We start from the raw sequence: 19,404 nt of genomic DNA, 5'->3' as shown, positions 1-19,404 counted from the left end.
CAGTCTGGTATTGGAAATGCTAATAGAAAATACAGAGAGAAATGTCAAGTCAGAAAGTGAACCATCTGATACAACACCTTGATAACAGCCACATTTTGGCAACTATTTAACATAATCCCCAAATGGAAAATGACCAAGAATTATTTTTATTAGAGATGGGAGCAAGCTGTAATGTTCAGATTCAGCTCTGAATGTTTACAAAGTTGGGGGGCATTTGGATCTGAGTATTTAGTTTGGTTTATGAAAACTGGATCCAGAGTTCAATCCAAACTTCCCAAAAGTTTAGAAATGTCCAGTTGTGGAGTTTTGGAGCATGGCTCTGAGCACCTGCTTTTCCCACTGAAGCCAATGGAAGTTCAAGGTGGCCAGGATCAAGTCCTTTGATTGGAGCCATCTCGTTTTTTATTTTCAAACATCAATATAAATCACTGGGCAGTGAGTTAGTGCATAAACTGTTCCACCTTCAGAGAACGAAACACAAAGGCTGGCTTATTTCACATGTGGAAATGAACCATTTGGTGTTCTCATTTCACTCCCCATTGGTGCCCCACCTCAAAACGTTACTCAGTCTGGCCAGAACTGCAATCCTTGTTCAAGAGAGGCATAGCACTAGAATAGCAGTTTTGCTAGATGGTATTGCTGTTTTGCCAGAGTTATGTGTGGAAACTCGCTCTGGCAGCCCATGTTACACTTGGATCATCCCAGTGTCATTAGTCCGTCACTGCTAAATAAATGCACACATTTCAAAATATTCAGTACATTAAATGTGATTTTTTTCATAACAGAATTTTTAAGGTCACATAATTACAATTTAAAAATGCAAAGGTTAGGAGGACAAATTCTTCATTCACTTATGCCACTGGAAAGTCAATGGAGTTACTCTGGATTTTGCACCCATGTAAAAGAGAGCATCGTTTGACCCAAAAGATTTAAGGGTTTGTTACCCCTCAATGCTAAATCTATGCAAATTATACTACTATGCAATTTACTCCTATTTTCTGACTAGTTTACAAAAGGCTTGTAACTTACACACACATTATGTCACCTGTGACTTTTGCCCATAATTCTCTTTATAAATTTACTCATGCACCACCTAGAGATTTAACACTAAATTCTACTGTACCTCCTGTCTATTGCTTCTCTATACTGTACTAGCAGCATTACAAATGACTGTGCTATATACGTTCCCATGGAATGAAGAAATATTTAATTATCTGCATGGTATAAAACGTAGATGCAAACAATTTTATAAGGCACAAATGCAGCCCCAAACTTGGTACTCTTTCCCAAAGCAAGAGCCATCTATTAACAGATGTGCAGTCTATGCAAAACAGTTGGGTTGTTAGCATAGAACAGGAACTTTTCCTTACCTAGCATGTCACCCCTGGCTCCTTTAAAGAAAGAAAGAGAGGCTCCTTTAAAGCAATGCTCATATGGCTAAAAGCATGATTACCAGTCCACTCACCTCCTCAAGACACAAACAAACCTCAGCACTGAAAAGGTTTGTCTTCACACTGGGAAGAAGTTTATCCCACTGGAATAAGTCAGCATGGCTCTAACCTAAGAGAGCCTTAGTAGAGAATTTATGAACATATTAAATCAGGAAATCTCCCAATAGAATATGTGCAATATTATTTATTTATTTTTAAAGAAAAAACTGTTTAACGCTGAAGTTTTGAGTGAATCTCATGACCATCATAAACTGATAATACTAAGTCCCAGCATAGCAAGGCACTGAACATGATTAACTATTTACCCTTTTTGATTAACACACTCTAACTGTAACCTACAGCATTTCTAGCATTCCAGATTCAGACCTTTCTAGAGACCAGATGGATAGATGTCTGAATGATGGTGGTTTCATCATGCTGAGAACTGTCCCACTGGGATTTAAATGGAGACAGCTATCACTAGTGACATGATACCAGATTTAAACTGCAGTCTCCACACTAGTGCATTTTACCACAATACCAATTAGCTCTCCACAGACATGAAATCTGCGCACAGTTTTTCTGCTAGCTGTTACATTAGTGAGCAAAAGTGGTTTATTCCAAAGGATATCAAAATGCGCAGAAATACATTTGTTAGTAACTTTACAAACATTAGATGTCTGACATTAAAGAATAAAAGTAAATGCTGTATATGTTGTAATTTTAATATTGGCTATTGAAAGTTATACGGTACTATATTCCCTATGGAATTACTTCCTTTTCTTATAAAGAAATGGTACAAGAAAACTAAGCGTGAACCATTTTCTTTATATTATTTTGTCCTTCTTAGTATTGCAGGCTCTTCGTTTTAGTTACCAGCTGACCAGGAATCATAAACGAATTTTGCTGCCACAGTGTCTTCAATTGCCATCCCTGAAATATACAACAGAATTAAAATCACCTACAACCAATACTTCGGTTGAATGAAATAATTTAACTTCACAGGGAAACAGAATGACTAGACAATGGATTAGAGAATCTTTCACACCACAATCTAGGACACCAGTCTGGTAATGACAAGAAGTTATCACCATCAGATAGCTGTTAGGTGCCGTGTGTAAAAGGAGTTTATTGGTTTCAATCCAATTCCCATTGGACATGTATCCATGCTGTAAAAGCTACCACAACTGGAACCAATGGATCCTTGCTAACAGGTCATTCAACTTCGACCATGGTAATCCAGTCTTCTGATCACTTCCAATACCGTACTTCTTTGTCACATCACCTTCAAGTCAAACAGACTTCAGGGGCATCAGAGTAGGACATTCAGATTGGAGCTATGTTAGTAAACAATGTAGTCATGAGTTGAGTAAATGGAACTTAAAAAAAATGGACAATGTGTTTTTCTATCATGTTTGCTTTCCTTTCAATTTAGATTTTATGAGTCTTGCTACATTGAGAAAGGAGGGAAAATACACATCTTATATTGTAGCTACTGTCCTCTGTAGAGTGTGTTGGGACAGCAGCTTTGAAGATCATCAACTTTCCCATGCAAGAGGGACTTAATAAATAACAAGGCATTGTTCCTCGTCAGATTTACACATAGGAGGGGGTTATTCTTACCCAGTGATTTGAACACTGTTGTTTTCTCACGCAAGGCTGGTTTTGTCCCTTTCACTACCTCCCCCAGCTCGGCAAAAATCTCTGCCTGTGAAACAAATGAACATTTAGGCTTGATATCCATGACAGCCATCAAGAGAAATAAACTGTTTTTTGAGTGACTTTAAAAGAAAGAGAAGACAAAAAATTGGAAAGGTTCTGTTACTGGGAAAACAGATCATTGTTAGGTCAAATAATATAGAAACTAGACAGAAATTCCAGAAGAATAACATGGCTTTCAGAGAAAAAATATCTGCCTGAATTTCATTACTCAAAATGATCGACCTGTTACCTTGCTGACAAAGATAAATTGACTTTCATGTAGTTTACAGTTTGTTGGTTTTGCAGATGAAACCTTAAAAATGAAAGCCCTGTCTGCTGTGTGTGGACATTAAAAAAAATCCTATGGCACTTTGTGTAAGGGCATGACAAACGGTCCCCTCTCCTCAATTTTGTGCAGTGTGACAGCCATCTGTTTGGCTGCTGGCCTCCACACATTAGAGGCAGTTCCAATTTAATTATACTGAAACGTGTATCATGGGGATACATAGGTGCAACAGAGCAGAATTTGTCCCATCATGTATAAATTGCTTTGGGATCTTCTGGGATGAAAGTGAAAGATTTGGAATAATTTTTGAAACATTACACATTTTTAAGTGTAGATCTAATCAAGGATGGATCTGAAAGCAATGAGAAATGGCGCAATGCAAAAGTAGCATTTGAGGGGAGAAGCTCTAGCATTTAAGAAAGACTTACCCCTGATAATATAACATCTCCTGATTCATTCAGTGCAGCCTCTCGAGAATCCACATATAGGACAGAATTCTTCATCACTTCATCATTCAGCTCTCTCCAGTCTGGTCTGCTTGCTCCAACGGCTAAAAGATAAAAGTGATTAACTTCAGAGAGAAATATTTAAAATGGATTTAACAGAAACATTTCTTGTTCAACAGAGGTGAATAATGTCTTTCCACAGCAGTGTCGTACTTATGCACAAACAGCCTGAAATTAACCTTGAGGACAATTTCACTGATACAGAACAGCAGCAGCCTGATTGACTAGGGGAAGTCCTGGGCTTCTCTCCATTCAGACTGAGCAGTACGTTATGCATCTAGGGCTTGATCCCGCTGAGCACCTTCTACTCCCATTGATGTCAAAGCAGGATTGAGCCCTTAGGGTCCAATCCTCCAAAGTGCTGTTCCTGTTACGCCTGCTGAGCACCCTCAGCTCTCATTAGGTCTAATCCTGCTCCCACTGAAATCCTTGTATTCAGTGACAACACGACCAGGACCACCAAAATCAATGAGTTCCCTCGTAGTAGGGGTGGCCAACCTGTGGCTCCGGAGTCGCATGAGGCTCTTCAGAAGTTAATATGCGGCTCCTTGCTGACTCCGGGGCTGGAGCTACAGGTGCCAACTTTCCACTGCTGAACCCCAGGCCCTGCCCCGACTCCACCTCTTACCCCAAGGCCCCTGCCTGCCCCCTCCTCTGAGCCTGCTGCACCCTTGCTCCTCCCCCCTCCATCCCAGAGCCTCCTGTACATTGCGAAACAGCTGATCACGTCGGGCAAGAGGGAGGGGGAGGTGCTGATCGGCAGGGCTGCCAGCGGGCAGGAGGTGGCGGGGGGAGGGCTGATGTATTACTGTGGCTCTTTGGCAATGTACATTGGTTCACTCTTTATGCATCCGAAGAAGTGGGTTGTAGCCCACGAAAGCTTATGCTCTAATAAATTTGTTAGTCTCTAAGGTGCCACAAGTACTCCTGTTATTTTTGCGGATACAGACTAACACGGTTGCTACTCTGAAACCTGTCATTGGTAAATTCTGTCTCCTTCTCAGGCTCAGGTTGGCCACCCCTGCCTTGTAGAATCAGGCGGCTAGCAGTAAAATAAAACTCATGTGGGAGCAAATCCACAACGGCAGGGTGAACTCACAAGGGGAGCAGGATTCTTTGTTAGCATTTGTCGTTAGACAGCCTTTTCCTCTTAGGTTTGGCCCTCTTGCTTACATCTCTACTCCTCTGGAAGGCTTAGCCAAAGAGGAGAGGTCATAGTGGAGGCAGAGAAAGGGAGGTAGTGCTCTGCATAGCATTTACAAGGTAATCACAGTGAAATATCTGCCAATAAACCTCAAGCTCCTTGAGCAAAATATGTTATTTGTTACACGGGTGCATTCCCCAGTTTGGCCTAAGAGTTTTATCCATGTCCAGCTTGTTCCCATTCTCACAGTGTCCGCCCGCCCATCTCACACCAGTCAAAGACATTAACAAACGAATACAAAACCAGACAAGCCAAGTGCTTGGTTAGCACCAAGGACGGATGTACAGCAACTACCCTTTCGCCCTTTAGGGCAAGTCTGACAAGGCAAGGCAACACAGGGAAGCTCACCCTGTCACTGCCTACGCTGTATCTCTGCTACAGATAATAAAAGTCCTTAGTGCTCATATAGTGCTTTTCATCATAAATCACAGACCTTCAGTCTCAAAGGCTGCCGAGTCCAACCCTTTCTCGAATAGCAAGCGTATTTATAAAGTTGTTTAACTAACAAACAACCACACTGTACTATAGTTTGGTAGGCTGGCGCTATGCTGCTCTATCATATCCTCTCTTATCAGCCCCTTCTTCTGTTCTTCACCCTCTTCCTGCTGCTCCTGACAAAGCCCTGCTGGATGTTGTGATTGTAACATCCTCCTTATCAGGATGTAGATATCTAACGTAAATGACCTAATCACCCCCCTTTTCCTATTATCTCTTGCCCCTCTCCACTTCCCTCTCCTCAATTCATTTGCAAAAGCCTTGAATTTCATAATTCTTTTTTATTAAGTGTTTTTGATCCAGACTGTCTTGATGTTATGTGCCTGTACAGAGAAATACAATTAAAAGATCCCTCACTTATCCTTATCAGATCAGAACCAAAGAAGCAGTTTGCTGCAGGGAACTGTATGTGCAGACCGACGACTGAACATTATTATCTGGGATTTCTAAACCTGCAGTTTCCATTCTTTTCTTATGACTTTGTAAGCAGTACAATTGGAGCCCATTTACAGATCTTTACTTACTGAAACAGTTTTGTGAACAAAGGCTTATCATTAAAAAAAAATAATGTAAAACTCCTAGTATTAGCAACTTCTTTTGTACAGAGAAACACAAATAATATTGAACGGAATGGTAAAACAATTCTTCTATACAACTTTACAGACAGTAGGGATGTGAGAACTCCAGTGTTGTCTGAATGCCTACTCATGCAGTAGGAATGCCTCTGGGGAAAAAAACAGGAGAGGTGGTCTTTGTGTATGTGTTGCCTCAGCAAATGAAGACACTAATTGATTCTGGTTGTACACATGGCCTTCATGCTGTGAGACAGCACAGATAACAATGTCACCGACAAAGAATTAAACTGAGTTTGAAAAATTGGTGGGGTGCTTTTGAAATGTGGGAACTTCCTTTAAATTGTTCCCTCTTACAAGTTGCCTTTGTCTCATTACCAGACCACTTGGAAAGTGCACAAGGTCATCCGAACCAGCTCCAAATTAAATAACGTAAATAAATGCCAAGGCGCTCAGGGACTCTGTATGCTAGGGCAGCAACAACATCACCAGAAAACACAATTTAAAAAAAGAACACAGCGAAGGGACCAAACCCTGAGGTTCTCTCAATTTTTACACGGTTCTTAACTCAGGCAAAACTCCCACTGAGATCAAAGGGAGTCAGCCCCAAAAGAAGAAATAAAGGAGTTTGCAAAACAGGGCAGTAGAAAAGATGATAAATATCAGGGAAACAGAAGTGCTACTAAAAAATCACTGTGGGAACATGTTTCTAGGGTGTTGTTTAAGTCTAAGACCAAATGGACATCAAGGCCACACCTTGTTGGCTACCATAGCAAAGATGAGATTACCTGCTGCTCAAACATACAACAGCAGAATCCCTAATAGCATTGAATACAGACACCCTGCAGGACCGTGCTCAAAGAGGAGAAGTGATTATTCTGAGAAATCTAGACCATTCTGGGCAGAAACTGTCTTTGTGAGTATTGTACAGCACAGCATTGAGCACATCAGAGCTAAATAAAATAATAATACAAATAATAGCAGAGAAACCCCCCTAATCAACGAGAGTCTGGCATACCGTTGATATGGGCACCTGGTTTTATCCACTCTCCAAATAAAATTGGTGTTGTTGCCATGGTGACTGTTATAATCACATCAGCTCCGGTGGCAGCCTCCTGAGCAGAGGAGCAAACCTGCACTGGTGGACCCTTAACTGAGCGAGCAAACGTCACAGCATTCTCCTTAGTGCGATTCCATATCCTGACCTGCAAAGCAACATGGAAAGCATGTAGAGATTATATAATATGAGTAACCCGTCCTTGCAAAAAGTTTTCTTCATTATCATTACTTATCCTGGCAAAGAACAGGTGAGTAGATTTTGTGTCTGGGCTAGTACATCTTCATGATTATCTTGCAATGCTAGTAGAACAGTTCATGGCATCTTTATATTTATAAAATACATTTTAAATAGAAAATCTGAACTGATCGAGGCTGCAGTAAGCTTGTCCAAGAAACCTATATATGGTAGGATTTTTTCGAAAAGAGTAAGTCTGAAACTTGACTTTGTTTCCAGCATGTGTTATTAAAATGCTTTGAGATGGGAGGAGGAAAGGCTATAGAAGTGCAATGTCTAGAGACATTTTGTTGAAATTTGCTGAAGCCATTATATACAACTTTATTGGTTATTATATACGTTATTTGTTATTGGTGTTACTGAAAAAATAATTGAGAAAAATAAATCTTCTCCTTTGAGATGCATTCCTTGGCTTACCTCTTTAAATGAGAACTGCTCTGTGAAGACCTCATAATGGCTATAGGCTTGAACACCAGCTCCTAGAATGCACAGCACTTCTGAATCAGCTGGCATTAAGAACTAAAATATATCAAGTTAGAAAAGAAATCAATGACAGTAGTCATGGAAAAAACACAGTTGTGATGATGGATCCACTATTTAAATTAAAATCCCTCAATCTTAGGCACATTTACACTAGAAAGGCACATTTACACTAGAGCGTTTATTTTTAAACTTTGTACAGAGGGGTCATTGATTCCTAAGAGAAACTTTTGTGGGCTTGATTCAATTTGCACTTTTGCATTTGTATTGATGTAGCTACATGTATGTAGTTACACCAGTATAAACCCCCAGTGCAGAAATGCTGCACTGGAGGTGAAACAGGGCTTACACCAGTGCACTGCATTGGCACGGAGGGATTGCACCTACATCAGGATAGCTGTAAGAGTATAAATATCCCCAGGATAGACAGGACCTCATTTACTGGCATGCAATTCCATTGACACCACCAGTTGCACTGGTATACTAGGGCAAAATGTAGCCCTATAAGTTACAACCCTTATCCCACAAAATTTTGCAGATTATACATTGTTGTTGCAGACACCACTCAAAGAAAGGATGAAATGCCTTTTATTTAGCAATCCTGTAGGACACAATGTGCATCCCAAAACTGGGGTAATGGGCTTGGAAGAAATGCCATGCCCCCAGACAGTAACCCGCTAATCTAGCCTCAGTCTGAGTGTTTGTTTAAAGAGTTGTTTATCTGCTCTTTAAAAAAAGGAGGAAGAGGAAGAAGAAGAAAAAGACTAGAAATGAAGCTTCCTACTTGTCACTTGTTCATATCCCTTTTTAAGCCGAGTCAAATTGCTGAAAATGGTACCAGTTTGGGACAATTGTTTTTCCTTCTAAACAAGAGAGATTACATTTCAGCCCTGGCCAGGTATGGCCCGTGTCTGACATCCCTGATTTAGAACACTCCAGAGAGATGAACTTCGCTAAGAACAGGATATGTGTCCACCAGTCAATATTTACAAACAAGAGTGGCTTGAGGCTCAAGACTTAAAATTCACTCCTCTGGTAACTCTGAATTTCCCTGTTTAATCATCCTCTGTGGTTCACCAGGAACTGGGGAGGGAAAAGAAGGGATGTTTGAACCTAGCCCCAGCCACCTGCATTTCTTGTTTGTGCATTTGCTATGGCCACTCTTGTACTTGGAGCCTTTGAACTATATGGGCTTTCAATGCCTGTTGAACTGACACTGCTGCAAAGAAATAAAAAAAATCTCATCTAGCAGATTTATCAAAGCTAAGAGCTCATTTTGATTCTTGTTACACTGACTCTGTAGCATTGATTTCAAAAGTTCCGTACATAAAAGTATTGGCTTATTGAAGAGGAACTGCCATAAAGAGGACAAGATGACAACTGAAAGCTGGGCTCAAACAGTCCTGAAAATCTCACAGAGCAGCAGGTGACAGATAAGGGTCTGATCTGGAAGTTCTAATACAGGCAGAGCTCCTTTGAAGTCACTGCATCTGAAGAAGTGAGGTTTTTTACCCCAAATAAATCTGTTAGTCTTTAAGGTGTCACCGGACTCCTTGTTGTTTTTGTGGAGCTTTGCTTGTGTAAAGTCTTCAGGATCTGGTTTTAAGGTGGGAAGGTCTGAGCTGAGAGCAGTCCTACAGTCTAACATCTCAGGAATTCATTGTGTGACGCATGGCTAGAAAGGGTTAAACATCCTGCAAAATAAATAACCCTCAAAAGACATGTAGGGAGATAATGTTTGTGTTTTTGTGTATTTACATATGTATGAGTAGGGTCCACAATGTAATCAACAGTCCCTGTCTATGCAGTATTCTGATATCATTTAAATGAATTGTGAACATCTCTCTTTGAAATGTACTGTGAATGGTGAAGGAAAAAGCAAATGGCCTTATGTTAATTCGTATAGTTAAGTACCGGTGATGGACCTCCTTCAAAGTCATCCTAATTACCTTTTATTCCTTGAGCAATTCCAACTTGTTAAAAGACATGAAATTGTACAAAAGATCCTTGGGTCCCGATTCTGTCATCTCAGATCTGCTTAAGCTTCTTCAGGGGAAGTTTGAGTTGCAAGATTGAGGTCCCAGTTATGCTGATATGCCCTGAATGTGATATTTGGACATTGGACTATAAACTAAGAACTATTTCTGAAAGGTTTCAGAGTAGCAGCCGTGTTAGTCTGTATCCGCAAAAAGAACAGGAGTACTTGTGGCACCTTAGAGACTAGTCTCTAAGGTGCCACAAGTACTCCTGTTCTTATTTCTGAAAGAATTCTTTGTAACTACGAAGCTCACCATCTCTGCTGTGAATCTGCACCTAAATGAATTGAACTCATGTCTGTATGTATATTGACCTTTTAACCATACTCTCTCTTTTGTTTTTTAATAAATTTTAGTTTAGTTAATAAGAATTGGCTGTAGCATGTATTTGGGTAAGATCTGAAACATTCATTGACCTGGGAGGTAATGTGTCCGATCCTTTGGGATTGGTAGAACCTTTTCTTTTATATGATGAAATAAGATTTACAGAAATTTTCGTTATATTTGACGTGGGTCCCTGGATGGAGGCCCGAGGCTGGATCACTTTAAGGGAACTGTGTTGTTTGGACTTCTGAATAACCAGTAGGGTAATAAAGAAACTGTTCTATGCTGGCTTGGTAAATCTAAGTATTGGAATATCCACCAGTTTTTGGGGGTTTGGCTGCCCCATTCTTTGCAGTTTACCCTAATTGAGTGACCACAGCTGGCTCCCCACTAGGACCCCGGTCACACATTGTTCGCCCCTTCTCCACTCCAAATGGAGTGGCTCTTGGGGATAGATACTCCACTTCTGTGTTGGCTGTAACTCCATTGATTTGGGTGGAATTACATCAGCATAAGACTGATGTACCTGAGAAGAGAATCTGGTCGTCAATCTAAAGCAGGAGAGTTAGTGGGCCAGGAAACATAGCACTTATCAAATCTGCCCATCTTCTTCATTATATCATTCTTGCGCTTGGAAGACTAAAACTTTCCTTCCAACTGATGGCCTCAGAAGGGTTATCTGCTTTATTAACAGACCAGTCAAATATTTTTAAATTAGTATTTGAAGATTTATTTGTATTAATATTCCTACTTTGAATTGGAAGTTATGTGGAGTGGCATAGTGGCCAGACTGGGGAAGAGGCTGTGTAGTCTAATCAGTTTTAATTTATCACCACACTTACCCAAAGCCCCTATAGGTGCATACATAAAGCAACAAAAAAATAACTGAGCAAAACCACTCCAATATATTCTCAGAACAGTTCACAGAGTGAATCACTCCCATATCACATACAATACAAGCATGTAAAAAGCAACAGAGAGTCCTGTGGCACCTTTAAGACTAACAGATGTATTAGAGCATAAGCTTTCGTGGGTGAATGCCCACTTCGTCAGACGCATGTAATGGAAATTTCCAGAGGCAGGTATAAATATGCAGGCAAGAATCAGTCTGGAGATAACGAGGTTAGTTCAATCAGGGAGGGTGAGGTCCTCTGCTAGCAGTTGAGGTGTGAACACCAAGGGAGGAGAAACTGCTTTTGTAGTTGGCTAGCCATTCACAGTCTTTGTTTAATCCTGATCTGATGGTGTCAAATTTGCAAACGAACTGAAGCTCAGCTGTTTCTCTTTGGAGTCTGGTCCTGAAGTTTTTTTTGCTGTAAGATGGCTACCTTTACATCTGCTACTGTGTGGCCAGGGAGGTTGAAGTGTTCTCCTACAGGTTTTTGTATATTGCCATTCCTGATATCTGACTTGTGTCCATTTATCCTTTTACGTAGTGACTGTCCAGTTTGGCCAATGTACATAGCAGAGGGGCATTGCTGGCACATGATGGCATATATAACATTGGTGGACGTGCAGGTGAATGAACCAGTGATGTTCTAGCTGATCTGGTTAGGTCCTGTGATGGTGTTGCTGGTGTAGATATGATGTAGCAACACCAAAAAAGCAAAAAAATTTCAGAACCAGAGAGAAACAGCTGAGCTTCAGTTCATTTGCAAATTTGACACCATCAGATCAGGATTGAACAAAGACTGTAAATGGCTACCCAACTACAAAAGCAGTTTCTCCTCCCTTGGTGTTCACACCTCAACTGCTAGCAGAGGACCTCACCCTCCCTGATTGAACTAACCTCGTTATCTCCAGACTGATTCTTGCCTGCATATTTATACCTGCCTCTGGAAATTTCCATTACATGCGTCTGACGAAGTGGGCATTCACCCACGAAAGCTTATGCTCCAATACATCTGTTAGTCTATAAGGTGCCACAGGACTCTCTGTTGCTTTTTACAGATCCAGACTAACACGGCTACCCCTCTAATACAAGCATGAATACCTTTTCTTTGATAAAATAACTGATTTTTTAAAATAAGGAAAATGAAGTAGATCTAATCTATCGGGCCTTCAGTAAGGCATTTCATACACATGGGAAATTAGTAATTCAGATGAAGAAGATGGGGATTAGGGTAAGAACTGTAAGGAGGTTAAGAAACCGGCAAAAGGGGAGAAGACAAATGGTTGTGCTGAAAGAAGAACAACTGGGCTGAAGGGAGGTTACTAGTGGAGTTCCTAAAGGATCAGACTTGGGACTTATGACTTTGGCACAAAAAGTAGTAAGGTGCTAGTAAAATTTACTGATGACATGAAGTTGGGAGGCATTGTCAACACACAGGAGGAATGGAATTTTATACAGGAAGAATTGGATGACACTGATGACCTGGAGTAATAGAAATGAGATGAAATTTAAAAGTGCAAGGTCATGAACATAAGAACTAATAATAAGAATTTCTGCTATAAACTGGGGACTCATCAGTTGAAAATGACAGAGGAGGAGAGATACCTGGTTGTGTCAGTTGATCACAGGATGACTATGTGCCGTGAATGTGATACAACTGTGAAATAGGCAAATGTGGTCCTAGGATATATCAGGTGAGGCATTTCCAGTCTCTCTCGCAGGCATGTATGGCATCTGCAGAGCAACATTTTATAGATGCAGTTGTAGGTCCATAAGCCATTTCCAGGCCTCCTCTGCGACACTGTGGATATCATCCAATTCATCTTTGAATCCATATTTGGGACACTGTGTTCTGATGTGTTCATTGGTCTGGATGTTCTCACTGCAGTCACATGAAACAGAGTCTTTGATTTTCCACTTGTGCATCAAGTAGCCGCATCTTCCACTATTTCTTTGGCTGTGGGTCACTGTGGTCCCAAGCCTGTGTGGCAGGTCGAAACCGAGGAGGCATTTGTTGGTTCAGTAATAATGTGCTTGTTTGGACCAGCAGATGAGGTCCAGACACTTTGCCATTCCCTCGCCAGATCCAGAGACTAGAAGTGATCAAGTGTGGTCCATAGTAGCTTTCACGATTTCAGGCGTGATGGGGGTATGTTATCCATAACCTGCCAGATGGGAGGTTCTGCATAGTCTTCGGCACATTTAAGTTCTTGTGCTGTGGCTATATCTCAACGGACAGCTGGAGGTTCGATGTTTGTTAATACAGAAAGCCACAGTAGAGATGTTGATTTTAAAGTTTCCGTGATGATTTGCATGGTCTGTTTCAGGTGCCTCTCCATACGCTGAGTATAGCAGCTTCTTTTCCACACCAGGGCACAATACTCTGCAACTGAGTACACAAGGGCCAAGGCCAATGTTCCTAGAACCAGGACAGTTGATCCCCAGCTTGTTCCCACTAACTTTTAAATAATGTTGACATGAGTTTATGCTTTCAAGGCTACTTGCTTGAGGTGGTCACGAAAGGTCAGTGTGCAGTCAAGAATGCCACTGAAATATGTTGGCTTTGGGTCGTAATGCACAGTTTCACCATGTAACTTGACAGTTATGAGTGTTTTGTGCAATTCTATTGTCAAAGTGGAAAGTAGAGACTACCGATTTGCTTGGATTTGGTCTCAGCTTTTGGAAGTATTTCTCCATGAGCTTAAGGTCAGATCTAAGGGTCACTTCAAGTTCTTTAAGGCTACGGGCCTAAGTGGCGAGTGCCAAACCATCAGCGTACGCAAACTTCTGCACTATCATTTCAGGCATATCGTTCGTGTATACGCTGAAGAGTATTTCCAGTAACGATAGAGAAGTATTAATGTAATTGTACAAGGCACTAGTAAGACCTAATTTGGAATACTGTGTACAAATCTGATTACTCATGTTCAAGAAAGATGATCTCAAACTGGAACAGGTGCAGAGAAGAGCTACTAGGTGACCAGGGGCATGGAGGACCTATCTTCTGAGAAGACACTGGAAGAGCATGGCTTGTTTAGCCTAGCAAAATGAAGGATGAGAAATGATATGATTACTCTCTACGAAGACATTGGGAGATAAACGACAGGTAGGGAGAAGAGCTATTTAGGTTAAAGGAAAATGTTGGCACAAGAATAAATGGGTACAAACTGGCCACGATTGAATTTAGGATGGAAGTTAGAAGAAAGTTTGTAATCATCTGAGGAATGAGGTTTTGGAACAGCCTTCCAATAGAAGTTGTTCAGATAAACAACCTAATTAGTCTGAAGATAGAGCTTGATAAATTTTTGAGTGGGACTATATGATGGAGTTGCATGCAGTGATGGGGGTTGGGCTTGATGACAAAGGGGGTCCCTTCCAGTCTTATGTCTTATGTTCCTAAATCTCATGATGCAGGGCTTCAGTTGGTCACCTGTAGGGGGTTAGGAAGGACTTTTTCCCTGTTGTATTCTGGGGAGTGGTTCTCCTTCCTCTAAAGCACTGGAGATGGCCACAGATGGCATCACCAGACGGGGTAGGATCGTGCTCTGATGTGGTACAGAAAAATTCTCTCTCAGATGCTTGGCTGGTGGGTCTTGCTCACATGCTCAGGGTCATACCAATTGCTATTTTAGGTTGGGAAGGAATTTTCTCCAGGTCATATTGGCAGGGACCGTGGGGGTTATTTGCCTTTCTCTGCAACATGCGACTTACTAGGATCATCTTGGATATTTCACCTAATCAATTCCCTGCTATTGCAGAGGGCTAGGTCATTTGTTCACATTGGTCCCTCCTATTCGCTGTCTATGGTAAACAATAGTTTAATCTATTTCAGGTTATTGGGCTCAATACTGGGTTAACTGGGTGGAGCTAGTGGCCTGTGATATGCAAGAGGTCTGACTAGATGATCTGGTGGTCCCTTCTGGCCTTAAACTATATTACTCTACACAACTCCCTCGGAATTAAAATAGAAACAACCAAGTTTTAGGCTTTTCTTTGAGGATTGAACATTGTCATAAATCTAGTACCTATGATTAAAGAGAACTGACATGGATTGAAAGCCTCTTAGATCACATTCGCATCTGACCTCTAAGCTATTTTACATGACACCATGTCACAGGACAACTGGCCCAGCTCTCCTGTTCCAATCCAGATGTGCCCTAGTTTGGTGTAATGAAGAGGGTGGGACTGCCCCTGGGAATTACGAGAGACAGCCCAAAGGCAAGAGAGAGACCAGAGGCTGAGAGAGAGCTGGCCCTGAAGGAAGGAGCTGTGAGTTCCGTGTTGAGCAGTGAGCCAGATCAAGCCAGTGAAAGTGGAAGGCAGTTGAGGAATTACATACAAGTTTCCCCAGGCCACAGAACCATGGATAGAGAGGGCTGAAGGCTGAGAGCGGTAGAAGGAGACACCTGCTGGCTGAAAGACCAGAGAGAGATAAAGGCTGGCGGAGGATGTAGCGGTGAGCTTGCTGATGTCTCCAGGTGAGAGCCAGAGCCAGAGCCAGACCTGAGAATGAAACAGGGCAGAGAAGCAACCCAGGTTGAGGGGCTGGGATGAGGAATGGTGAGAGATGTCAGAGCTGTACCCAAGAGCCTGAGCATAGTGAGAGACATCAGAGCTGTACTTGGTGTGTTCCTGGACTGTTGTGACTTGAAAGATTGGATGTACTGTGGAATTGGGGAATTTGGACTGTGTTGAGGAATTCTGGATTACAATTTTGGGACTCTTGTAATAAATAAATGCTGGAAAGGGTATCGGTACCTGGAAAGATTACCTGGAGGGATGAAAGGGGTAACTGTGGCAGGTTCATGGGTCGTGCAGCGGCATTCTGCGGGAGGGCACCTGAGGAAGGGTTGCCTTGTCACACACCAATAATCTACTTCAACCCACTTTATAAAGCATCAGACCTACCTTGGTAGCTATCGCGGAAACTGCAGCAGTTCGTTTTGCTGTAATGACACTGCCATCCATGACCTTTTAAAGAAGAAAATCAAACAGACTGAAATGAACACCGAAAACATAATGCCAGATGCTTTCTCCATGTGTGAATTAGTGCTTAACGACTGATATATCATGTGAAGGGACAAGGAAAACCTGAGAGAAGATTATTATTAATGCAACACTTGCAAATATATTCTATAGAAAATTGGTAGATTCTCTTCCCTGCTCCACTCCTTTCATGACACTCAGGCAGCACAAAGCGAGTGGAAATTGGCCATCATCACAGTGGCATCGACCCAACATAAACATTTTTACACTACACTTCCTGGAGACCCCAGTACCGGGGGTGTTTCAGGGCAATGAAGGCATGGCCAGAACACACTGCACTCTGGCTAGCATTGGGGACCATTGCAAGCAGGTATATGATTGAGCAGCCCTTAGGCTATGCCAGGGCCCAGGTAGAGCACCCTGGAGCCATACTCAGTATCCCCCTACCTTGTGCTGCACTCTGGGTGGGCACTGGCTCTATATAGATTCTGGCTCTATATATTCAATTATCATGTGAAAATGGATTGTGGAGCCTCGCTGAGAAACAGACACTTTCACTGTTCTGGCCCTTCTCAAACCAATATCCTCATTTTTAATTAAGAAAGATAATATCCCGAAATTCCTATTACAGCCCCCCAATCCCACTCTCACAGAGGCCAACAGTAAAACTTGCATTGCCTTTAACAGTTCAGAATATTTGGCAATTTATTCTTTCCCCCTAAAATATCAACTAAACATGGTGTCGGGGGAGTTCTTCAAATAAACAGTTTCACTTCAAATCACCAGTTTCAGAGAACAAAGAAAGAAGGACAGATTAAAGAGAATGAAACAGACAAGCCTGAGGGCCAGATTCTCAGCTGGAACAAATCGCCATAACTCCACTGAAGTGAATGGAGTGATGGTGATTTACACCAGCTATGTCATCTCAAATCGAAGTATGATTTTGACAGACTGTTAACAAAACAGAATGCATCAATGCACGCTGAACTTACAGCTTTTAAAGAGCCATTTCTTGGGTCAAAGAGTAATACAGTTGCTTGGTGAGAGGGAACAGAAGAATCCTTTTTGTGTTCATAGAAGGTTACCAGTTTAGTTGTTAGAGCATCGTCCTTTGCACTGTAAGCAGGCATGACCCCTAAAAATCTTTGAAAGAGAAAAAAATATACATTTAACATGAAATTTTGTAATTTGTTAGCTAACTAGCAAGAAGTTAATAAGCAACTGCTTTTGATCTCTAATGTAATAAATAACCCTCTCTATAGCCCTACTTTTTCTCTTCTCCACTTCTAAATTGTGTGACATTTTCTAGGCTATTTAAATATGTGTTTTCTAAAGAAGGATCTAATCTGCCCCCAATGGGAGTTCTGCCATTGACTTCAATGGGCCAGGATTTCACCCCAGCTCTCCAGTACAGTTTAACTTTAATGGTTTGCTCATTGACTTTCCTCCTAACCAGGCATTGTTAATGACTATTCACAGCTTTAGTTCAGAACTAATAGGGTGAAATCTTTGCCCTACTGAAGTCAATGGCAAAACCCCCTTTGAACTCAGAGAAGGCCAGGATTCCACCCACAGTCTTCTCCTTTTCCTACTAATTATTATCCCCCTATTATCCTTGAAACACTAGCAGCCCCCACTTTCTTTCTCTCTCTGTGCAGGACATAGCAGTGCTTTATCCTGGTACTGTAGAGGGCCGACCCATGGGCACACCTTATAACAGCCTGGATGGCTGATCTTCACCATCGATTTTAAAGGACACAAAGCACTTTCCCCATTCCCTTTGCAGCACGACTTTGGAGCCAGCTCCAGAACTCGTTTGAAGGAAGCATCAGCCAGGGCCGTCCTTACCCATACGCAAACTACGCAGCTGCGTAGGGCACCAGGAAATTTGGGGCACCTGCCTGCTGCTCCAGCCTGGTCGGGCACTTCAGAGACTGTAGCGATTTGCACGAGTGCTCGCTAGGAGTAGACGGGTGCAGGGGACATGATAGGAGAGGGGAAAGCTCGCTGCGCTCGGCCTGCCTGGTTGCTCTCATTGCAGTATCCGAGCTGGAAATCTCCCTAACCAGACACAACTGGGGAATATCACGGCAGCTGCACGAGGGCCAGCCAAGGAAGTCCTCACCGTGGGGCGAGACTGAGAAAGGGATCCCCTCCTCCCCCCACTCTGGCTCAGGACGAGAGGGGCGCCCCCAAGGAGTGCCCGTGATGGGGCTCCCTAGAGTGTGCACCCCTCCCTACTTACCCGCTGTACTTCTGCACCGGCACCACGGTGCGCACGGGCTGCACGACGCCTCCCTCCGCGCCGCTGGAGAAATTGGCCAGGGCAGCTTCCAGCGAAGGGATCAGGAGGCTGGCGCGGTGCAAGTGCTTCTCCACCACCTCGGAGCCCAGGAAAACCGGCGGCGCAGCGCTCATGGTGACCAGCGCACGGGCCGGACGGGCAGCACAGACTCTCGTGCGCCTCCGGCTGCAGCCTCTTGTGCCCGCTTGGCTGTAAGTATTGTCCCGGACCCCGCTGCCACCCCTCTCGCCAGGCTACTGCAACTGCGCCGTGTGGGGCGCCACCTAGTGGGTGCACAAGACATTCTGGAGCATCCACCCTAGCCTGTTGGGGCCGGCATGTGACTCTGCTGGCACGCCCCAATCACTATGGCCGTAGCCTCCTTATCTTGGAAAGGGGGGAATCACCGCGGGGGAATCTCAGAGCTAAACGTCACGGGGGGGGGGCTCATTTTTCTCATTATTCTAAAGAACACATTCTTATGGGGAACTCCTCCCATTGTGCGGCTCTCAGTCATTATTATCCCTTACTGTGGGGTGTCTCGCTCGTTGCGGAGGGAGGTCACCCGCCACCGGGAGAGGGTAAACCCACGGTGCGTGTGAGCAGAGGGTAACGTAATGCCTCATGGAGGGAGCCTCCTTTGTGGGAACTGCCCCCGTCTGAGCCCAGCCCTGCAGCCCGTTTGTTCCACGCTCTGGGCACGGGCAATGCGTTTCCCACACAGGAGCATATTGTTTCCCACGGGATCCCAGTTTTTGCAACGTCTCTTCACTAACCCCACGCCCTGTGCTGTGGGGTCACCACTTCTACCCCAGCTACTGAGGAATCCTACGAAATCTCCGGGTACGAGCACAGCTATGAAAAGGGAGAATCCGGGATTTGTGATGGCTATTTATTTAACCGTAGGGCACAGC

General features: G+C 43.0%; 1 protein-coding gene across 2 annotated transcripts; it reads right to left on the bottom strand.

Moving 5' to 3' along the window:
* Positions 1-755: 755 nt before the first annotated feature.
* CRYM (crystallin mu) lies at positions 756-18,754 on the bottom strand. 2 transcript variants are annotated; one of them, XM_065411937.1, is made up of 8 exons: positions 18,452-18,754; positions 17,199-17,349; positions 16,129-16,191; positions 7,906-8,007; positions 7,213-7,399; positions 3,846-3,967; positions 3,054-3,138; positions 756-2,363 (listed from the first exon to the last, which is right to left on the bottom strand). In XM_065411937.1, exons 1-8 carry the CDS (start codon positions 18,622-18,624, stop codon positions 2,299-2,301), a joined length of 948 nt encoding a protein of 315 aa, XP_065268009.1. In that variant the 5' UTR covers positions 18,625-18,754; the 3' UTR covers positions 756-2,298. The 2 variants fall into 2 exon arrangements, with proteins under 2 accessions (XP_065268009.1, XP_065268010.1); XM_065411938.1 differs by having other exon boundaries at positions 17,292-17,349.
* Between the last annotated feature and the right edge of the window lie 650 nt (positions 18,755-19,404).

The sequence above is a fragment of the Emys orbicularis genome, chromosome 10, assembly GCF_028017835.1.
Source record: "Emys orbicularis isolate rEmyOrb1 chromosome 10, rEmyOrb1.hap1, whole genome shotgun sequence".
NCBI classification, from domain to species: Eukaryota; Metazoa; Chordata; order Testudines; family Emydidae; genus Emys; species Emys orbicularis.
Note: the sequence above shows the minus strand (reverse complement) of the source record. Positions and strands in the feature narration are given on the sequence as shown.

Coding starts and splice junctions, on each gene's coding strand:
- CRYM (XM_065411937.1), bottom strand. CDS start 18,624: ATGAGCGCTGCGCCGCCGGTTTTCCTGGGCTCCGAGGTGGTGGAGAAG. Junction 16,192..17,198: donor GAAATGGCTCTTTAAAAGCT/GTAAGTTCAGCG, acceptor CTTCTTTAAAAG/GTCATGGATGGCAGTGTCAT. Junction 8,008..16,128: donor TTTCCGCGATAGCTACCAAG/GTAGGTCTGATG, acceptor GATATATTTTAG/TTCTTAATGCCAGCTGATTC.